Genomic DNA, 8,891 nt, shown 5'->3' with positions numbered 1-8,891 from the left:
CTGACGGAGGGAAGTATCCACTGGACTGATACTGAGGCTGCCCGCCCCGAGAATCTCCAGAATACCCCACTGATCTGGCCCTCTTGGGCCGCCTCCCATCATACTCTCTACTGGGCCGATCTGCTCGGTGCCGGTTCTCCATCCCCTGGGCGTAGGCCTGTAGACGGGCAATGTCCATATCTGTCTGCAATGACACCGCCATACAACCGTCAATCAGGTAACGATCCAACCCCATAACATATCTATGCATCCGATCAGACATATCAGCTACCACGGCAGGGGCATACCGGGCCAGGGAATCAAACTCCAAATTATATTCACGAACGCTTCGACCCCTCTGCTGCAAATGTAAAAACCGATCAGCTCGCTCCCGTCGTAACTCTGGGGGCAAAAAGTGGCGGGTGAATGCTGTCACAAACTGATCCCAAGTGGCCGGAGGGGCACCCTCTCCCCTAGACAGCTCCCAAGTCTCGTACCAGTGGGTAGCAACATCTCGAAGTCTATGCGAAGCCAACTCGACCGACTCGGTCTCTGAAGCCCTGACTAAGTCCAGTGAGCGCCGCATCCCCCGAATAAAGTCATGGGGGTCCTCGTCGGGCTTAGACCCGAAAAACTCTGGAGGGCCACATAATAGAAACTCCCGAACTCTCAGGCTGTCCCGCCTGTCATCGTCATCATCGTCCCTCCGCCCGCGTCTGCGAGCCTGCCCTGCTACCACTGTAGTTAACAACTGTACAGCCTCTCTCAGGCACCTATCCTCCGCCCCAGGCTGAGGAGCTGGAGTCTCAGGAGCGGGTACACGGACCTCTGGAGCTGCTGAAGGTCCTGCTCCAGGCTGTACTAATGGGGGTGTAGCAGACCCCTCAGAATGAGGCACAACCTCGGGCAAATCATAGACACGAGCCCGGGTAGCGCGCTGTGCCTGACTAGTCTCTCCCATCCTCGCTTTGCCCTTCTGGGCCGCCGTTGCCTTCTTCGGAGGCATCACTGCAAACACAATAACGGGTCAGATCAGAATGACCTTAGTAGCACAGCTCTATCGCACGATCTAAGATTCCAAAGAAAGTAACACCCTAAATGCCCTGTAGCTTCCTGTTTATAGGTGTGGTGCACAACACATCGATAAACAAGACTCTACGAGACACGGCCTGTAGACATTCCGAGGACAAACTGCTCTGATACCACTTTTGTCACGACCCAGCCCCGTGGGCCGCGACTGGCACCCTACCTGGGTACCCAGACCGAATCGCCTATTCATTTCCAAATCCAAACTTAATTCAGAATTTTGCAAAATCGTGTCAAACATAATTTATATCAAAATATGTCTTAAGCGGTCGCACAAATCAAAATGGCATATCAAATCCAAACTGGGCGGCGGAATAGACATCGCCGGTCAAAAGTGCAAACATAAGCATAAGGGCCATTTAGGGCCATCAAAACAAACGGACCGCTTTAAGACTAGAAAACAAATCAAACAAACGTATATAGGACCCTCGCCTCACATATATGACTACAGGCCTCTACGAACTCAAAACAAAGACATATGGCGAGACAGGGCCCCGCCGTACCCAAATCGTCAAATATACAGAGCATATACATAGCAAAAGGAGTCTGTACCAAAAGTGGACTCCGGATCAGAAGGAGTACTCCAAAATGGCAGAAAATGAAGCCTACAGTGGAGGATCACCAATGTCTGTACCTGCGGGCATGAAACGCAGCCCCCGAAGAAAGGGGGTCAGTACGGAATATGTACTGAGTATGTAAAGCACGGAGTACAGAAATATGGATCAAAACTGAAAGCAAATCAGATAACGAAGTGGAGTACAAATCAGTATGTCAAAATCCGTATCAAAGTCATATACGTATACATAATGCAAACGAAATCATGCAAACGCTTAAGAACGTGGTCGCCACTCCGACGCTGGCGCCACACACAGCATAACACCAGAAAGTTTCAAATCTCCGTACATCCCCGAACACAAACACAAACATAGGTGAGCGTATCGCATCACGAGCCATATCACAGCATAACTCCAAACGGAACCCGGCCCTATGGCGAAGCTTCGGGAACCGTAACACAGCATACGGCCGAATTATTGTAAGGCGCACGAATCATAACCGGCCCGGGAACCGGTGAACGAAGTCATAATAAGGCACGAGCGGAGTCGTGAGCAAACAAATGCAAATCATACTTCAAAATAGTCTTTCAAAACAGAGTAATCCCATAAGTCATTTCATAATACAAAATAATCGAATACTTAGTCGATACAAGGTTTCATTTCACAAAACGTTTCCAAAATAGTATGTATAGCTCAAAACGTAACTTAGCGTATCGTAATATTCAAAACACGTCCCGTAGGAGGAAGTTCCAAAATCGAAGGTATCATTTCAAACTTTATTCAAAAGGACAGCCCAATAAGACAAATAGGGCGTCTTGGGGTTAGCGGGTCCACCTCGAGTCGAATTGAGGTGGAGAACATAATTTATGAACATTTAGGGGCCAAAAGTTCATACGTAATCGTTTCTAAGTTACCCGACCACATTTCGATAGGTTTCGAACGATTGGTGGCATTCTAGCCAAAATAGAGCCCTTAGGCTTCAATTGAATTGAATGAATAGTAACTTTTCTGTGGATCGGGTTTCGAGGAGCAGAGATGCTCCGGAGGTTCCAATATTCACCTAGCATACTAAGACATGCCAAACGAAGAAGCGGGAAGCTTTACATACCTTACAGACGTCTTACGCTTTCCCAAAAGTCAAGTCCCGTTTCGTCTGAAATCTGCAAATGGTCAAAGTTACCAATTGAGATTCTTAGGCTTAAAAATGCCATTAACTTTATTTTTGCCTACCAAAATTTCGGCAGCACCTCCCCTATAAATCTAACACCCCCGAGACTTAGCTCGGCTCAAAATACATCAACAACAACAGCTCACACATCAACAACAACACAATTCATAATCAAACCACTCTAGTTTCAAAGTTCCACCTTATTACCTAAGTTGGCAACTTTTCATTCAAACTTCCAAAATTCCAAATCTATGCCCACATTATTGTATTCATTTATTTATTCAAGATTAGTCAATCACATCCCAAATATATTCCAAACCATATACGAAAGTTCCCGAAATTCATTATTCTCCATATTTCATTCAAAACATCAAAAGTCACGACGGACATTCTAACTTGCGTCGTTTCATTCCGAATTCATTAACATCAACTAATGTCACATTTAAAGTCTTTAGCACCCCAAATATACAATGATATACACAATTATACCAAAGGTATACACTTTACGATAATGTCCGAAATCATTTTCCAACGCCAATTTAATTCATCAATCGATCATTTGCGTCTTAAAGGTTATAACGACACAACTAACGAGCTAAATAGGATTCAATTCACCTCCCCTTCTAACTCTCATGGCTCACGGCCACACACCAACACACACACACACACGGCTGCACACACATACACTACTACCACAAAATTCTCATTTCATTTCATACATCATAACATTCATACCAATTCCATAACACAAAAGTGGAAGAATTCTTACCTTTTCTTGAAAACCCAACTTGTCGCAAACGAGGTTCTTGTGTCAAGCTAATTATACCCCGTTGAAGAGGGCCTTGAGTACTTCACAACTATGTAGAAATTAAGATTTTTGGATCAACAACAAAGCTTGGGAAATTTTTTTCTCTCCTTTTTCTCAAGCTTGGCCGAGAGCTTCTTTGAGGTGCTTTCTTATTTTATTTTTTTGTTTTGATCTTGATTCTTGATAATTCCAAAAGGCCTAAGTGATATATATCCAATATAGATCATGTGCATGGCACATGATCATTTAAAAAGGGCTTGGGCCTAGCCAATATGGCCGGCCACCCCACTAACTTTGGGCCTCATTTTGTGTTCTAATTTTTTTCTTGGCCCAATTCGATAAACGTCCCGTTTTGTAATTCCCGAAACTAATTTCCGAAATTCCAATTTTATCCTCGGCCTTCCCCGATGTCTTAACATTTATGATTCCATAACCATCATAGTCATATTCACCAAAATCAAAATATTTCCTTATAACACACAAATTGTAATTATTTCTCGATTTCCCGTTATATGAAAACACGGGACATAACATACATGAAGTGCTGGTAACTTATTTTCTTATACAACTCATAAACTGTACAATCATAATAGTAAGATAGACCTGGAAATCCTTATGCAATTCAAGCTTGAAGATAATGAACGATCTGAATGAACACAACAACAACATACCTAGTGTAATCCCACAAGTGGAGTCTGGGGAGGGTAAGATGTACGCAGAACTTACCCCTAGCCTTTGTAAGGTAGAGAGGTTGTTTCCGATAGACCTTCGGCGCAAAAGAAAAGTATCCGAAGCAATATTGTAGGAAAAATAAGGCAGCAAAATCGCAGGATATAAAACAAATTCAACAATGGATAGTAGTACACGTCGAAGAATAGGAAACTATGCTATAACTAAAGAATACTACTAAAAAGGATAAACACTAAGCTACCTACAGAGGCGGATGTAACATATTAAGTAGGGGTTCAATTGAACTCCTAACTTTCGGCGCATAGCATAAATTTACGTGTAAAAATTATTAAAATTACAACAAATAGTAGACATGAACTCATTACTTTAAAACTATAACGGGTTCATTGCTAAAAATGTTAAAAGGTTGAACCCATACAATGTAAATCCTGGATCCGCCTCTGGCTACCTATTTGCCTTCTACCCTAATCCTCCTCCTCCATACCTTCCTATCTAATTTAATTTATCGGGGTTCCAAAAGTGTTACGGTAATTTCGTTTCTTGAATACATGCTTGTTGAATATTCAGACGTGGCTTTGCTTTCTGTGAAGAAACCAGGTTCCTTAGCTTGAGGTAAAATAGCATCATTAGCCAACATCAACACCACTGTAGGCATGTCTGGCCTGTCTTCTGGATATTGTTGCACACATAACAAAGCCACGTGGATTAAGCGTAGCAATTCGGAAATATAACATGAATCCGTTTGATGTGCATCAATTAGCTCCAATGGTCTACCTTCTTGATAAAGTTTCCATACCTGTCAATTACACAATCAGTACATAATCAAGAAACAGTTAGCGGTTGATGTGCCTAATGGATTTAAGGTCAATGAAGTTTAACTATCATCGGTTAATTATCATTTTTACCAGGTTATCAAGTAATTATTATGGAGAAATCTCTGTAACTACCTTATAAGTTACCCCATTGTTTAAAGATTATTTTACTCCATTAGTGCACAAAATTTAAACTCGCCTTTAATTAACAAACAAAACTTACATGTCCGAGAAGGTTGATACTGTGACTTTCATGGGAAAATCCTCTGTTTCTCCGACCACTGATTATCTCTAGCACTAATACGCCAAAGCTAAATACATCTGATTTTACTGAGAAGACACCATGGACTACATACTCTGGGGACATGTAGCCACTGCATCACACATTAAACAGAAAATAGTGTTGTTAAATAAAGGATGTTATACCTAATATAACTGCTAAAAAGTGAGTAGTACTAAATTTCTTACTGTGTCCCAACCACATGGTGTGTATTAGCACCAGTCTCATTCCCTACAATGCTTCTAGCTATGCCAAAATCTGAGATCTTGGGGTTCATGTCAGTATCTAACAAAATGTTACTAGCTTTGAGGTCTCTGTGGATAATTCTTAGCCGAGAATCTTGATGGAGATACAGAAGTCCTCTAGCAATTCCATTGATGATGTTGAAGCGCTTAGGCCAGTTGAGTAACATGCTGTTCTTTTCATCTGTTAACAGGTCCTTTGTTAGAACACTGATAATAATATGTTAGAAACTATGTTGCTCAGACTTGGGTGCGGGTATCCGATGCAGGTGTGGATCTAGAGGTCAGATTCTTCATCACATAAATTTAGAATTTGGGGATATGGATCCGAGTGCGGATATGGTCAATAAATGTATATTAGGACATATAAAGTATATATCTCAATTTTAAAGCTATTTAACTAAAACTACTAAAATTTAATGCTTTATAAGCACCAAATATTTTATCATAAGATATCTCGTGTAATAGAAAAGCATTCCCATACTTTATATAACTATATATATGACCTAAACCCAAAAATTAAACCAATCAAGTCCAGTGTGGATCTGACACCCACACCCACACCCACACCCATGACTTGTTGACACGGGTGGGGCAGGATTTTGAAGAGTTCAAGCAACATAGGTTAGAAAGTGAGGCTAAAATGTGGTCTAAACTATCAACATTACTATGTGTACTAATTGAGGTTCTTTGTGTTAAGAGAGTAACCAGACCAAATATGAAGAGATCTAGACTTCTGTTGCACATGTATTCATAGACCAGCAATTTCTCTCCTCGTGCTATGCAGCAACCTATAAGCTTCACAAGGTTTCGATGCTGAAGTTTGGCAATGAAAATAACTTCATTCTTGAACTCGTTAACTCCTTGCGAGGAAGACTTGGAGAGCCTCTTTATAGCTATTTCTTGTCCACCCTCCAGGATTCCCTATAATATCAGCATATAACTGACTAAATGATTCCAAAGTGTCATCTGTTTACTGTCAATTATAGTACATATTATTTTCTGAAAGAATGATTCATAAACTTATAATGTTACCTTGTAAACAGATCCAAATCCACCTTCTCCAATCTTGTTCTCGACTGAGAAATTAGAGGTTGCTTTAGTTAGAGTTGATAAGGCAAACAGTGGGACATCTAGGTCATCTTTCAAATTCAGGTTCCTTTGCTTCTTCTTTTTCCAAATATACAGCCATATGGTCAGGCCAATTACAGCCATTCCAATCAATAGTGACAGACTCAAAGCAAGTAGATTTGTTTTCTTCGAGCCTGAAAAAGAAAACAAAACATGGAGGGTGAAATAAACTAAATAAAGAGGGAAAAGTCAACTTGTGTACATATAATATGTCAACTCTTAACAAATACTTTAGCTAAGTAAAACACAACTGATATTCCATATTGATCAAATTCACAAATTTTACCTAACTCTGAGGTAGCCATCCTTATGTAAATGTCCTGTCCTCCAGCTAATTCTCGTATGTCAATTAATTCTCCAAACCAAAACAAACAGCCACTGCCACCATTGCGTATATCAAGATTTGAGTATGCCATGCAAGAGCAATTGCTTAAGCAAGCTTGTTTGCACTCGTGGAGTGTCATACTCACATCAAACCGTGAATACTGTGTATCTGGTAGCTTTATACCAGAGTACTTGAGAAATCCATCTCCGTTCTGGCAATTAAGGGGTGTCCTTCTAACACACCCACTAGACCAATTCGTCACCCAATTTTTTGGATCTTTAGGCACAAACTTGTTCAAACAGTTACACACAGGAGTGCGTATGTTGTTGCAACTACCATATGCACCACATGTTCCATAGTTGTCACAAGTATCTGCTGGTGAAGCAATGAAAACATCCCATTTCTGTTTATTCTCAACCCACAGTGAACGCTGAAGCACACCGTCACTATTCATGGTTAATTTGTACATAACAGAACCCAGAAGCTCGTTGCTGTAAAATGCTTTCTTTTCATCAAAATCCAGCTTAAATGTAAATTTGGTATTTTGTGTCAGTCCTGGTAAACCACTCAAGCTGAGTCCATTCCATGGTCCGGTACTGAACACCTTAACTTTACCTTTCCTAATGACATCCTGAGGATATCCAGTGGGATCACAGTGATATGTATATTCCCCTGGAACTGGATCATATTCAGTCTTCCATGAGGAGAGGTAAAACTCTTGTCCAGTCACAAAGTTCTTACCCATCTTCATGCCTGGTAAGAGCGTATCAGTAGGATAATCAAAACTCTGCCACAGGAAGTTCTGAGGTTTAGTATCATTTGCATCTCTTATGACAACATTCCCCGTGTTCAACAACTGTGCAATTGGATTCTTCACAGTCAAACGCCTCAATGAATTAGTAGACCACACAATCTTATTAGCAGCTGTGAGAAGAGCAAGCTTTCCAGGATTGACGATTTTTAGAATAACACCTGATGTGTTGGTGATTGGATTTTCTCTATTCGCAACCCATACAACAGGCTTGTCAGATACATCGTGCTTGTACCATATTCCGACATACCAATTATTCATGGAATTATCCGGGGAAAAAAATCCCATCTCAAAGCTTCCATTAGACGAAGTAATGGTCTTACCATTTGTTAGAAAGTCAGTTGCAGTGATAGTATCTTTTGCACTAGAAATTGAGCATAGTAAACCACATAACAATATCTGCAAGAACTGAAACATAAGCAGAAAACTTTCCATTGGATCTATGCTGCTTAATTCTCTTTGGAGACTGAAATAGTTTACAACCAAAGTCAAGTTTTGGTCAACTTGGGAAGAAAGAAATTGTTAGGATTGTTTTTAAGAGAGATGCAAGCGCAAGGTTGAAAATATTGATGAAAATATGTCTCTTAAATTTCATTTATCATAAGTCTTCAGATAGGTGTATAAACAGTGCAATAGGCTGCTCCTATAATAAAGGTATTACTCTTAATACAACTAAAAAACTGCATATTCCAGTAAATCAATATAGACTTCTTCTACAAATAATTATTCTTGAAAAACTGTAACACTGACAGATGTAACATCCAACAGAAACTAGCTAGTTGTTATCTCGCGATTTGAAGTTTAATTCCAACATTTGAAAAGTAAAACAAGGGGTCCATTTTGGAGAAACAAGACAAGAAGGCTATAGCCACCTCATCAAGACCTGAGACGTTCCTCACAATCACAAAGTTTGTCATATATACAACAACTTGCAGCAAGTTGTCCTTTCTATGCCTCTCATTGGCATATTCTGTATTTTAAAATGTTAGTATTGCTTATAAAATT

General features: G+C 40.5%; 1 protein-coding gene across 1 annotated transcript; it reads right to left on the bottom strand.

The window, feature by feature from the left end:
• Window positions 1-4,426: 4,426 nt before the first annotated feature.
• LOC132627729 (G-type lectin S-receptor-like serine/threonine-protein kinase At4g27290) lies at window positions 4,427-8,540 on the bottom strand. Its single transcript, XM_060343287.1, has 6 exons — window positions 7,037-8,540; window positions 6,655-6,884; window positions 6,333-6,543; window positions 5,566-5,803; window positions 5,321-5,471; window positions 4,427-5,081 (listed from the first exon to the last, which is right to left on the bottom strand). The coding sequence occupies exons 1-6, from the start codon at window positions 8,319-8,321 to the stop codon at window positions 4,788-4,790; spliced, it is 2,409 nt and encodes an 802-aa protein (XP_060199270.1). The 5' UTR covers window positions 8,322-8,540; the 3' UTR covers window positions 4,427-4,787.
• Between the last annotated feature and the right edge of the window lie 351 nt (window positions 8,541-8,891).

This window comes from Lycium barbarum, chromosome 2 (assembly GCF_019175385.1).
Source record: "Lycium barbarum isolate Lr01 chromosome 2, ASM1917538v2, whole genome shotgun sequence".
NCBI classification, from domain to species: Eukaryota; Viridiplantae; Streptophyta; class Magnoliopsida; order Solanales; family Solanaceae; genus Lycium; species Lycium barbarum.
The sequence above is the reverse complement of the archived record's forward strand: the minus strand, read 5'-3'. Positions and strand labels throughout refer to the sequence as shown.

What these genes read in the sequence shown, in the direction of transcription:
- LOC132627729 (XM_060343287.1), bottom strand. Translation starts at nt 8,321, where the DNA reads ATGGAAAGTTTTCTGCTTATGTTTCAGTTCTTGCAGATATTGTTATGT. An exon ending in GATGGCTACCTCAGAGTTAG is followed by an intron (nt 6,885 to 7,036) that starts GTAAAATTTGTG and finishes TTTCTTTTTCAG; the next exon opens with GCTCGAAGAAAACAAATCTA. An exon ending in CACCATGTGGTTGGGACACA is followed by an intron (nt 5,472 to 5,565) that starts GTAAGAAATTTA and finishes TGTGTGATGCAG; the next exon opens with TGGCTACATGTCCCCAGAGT.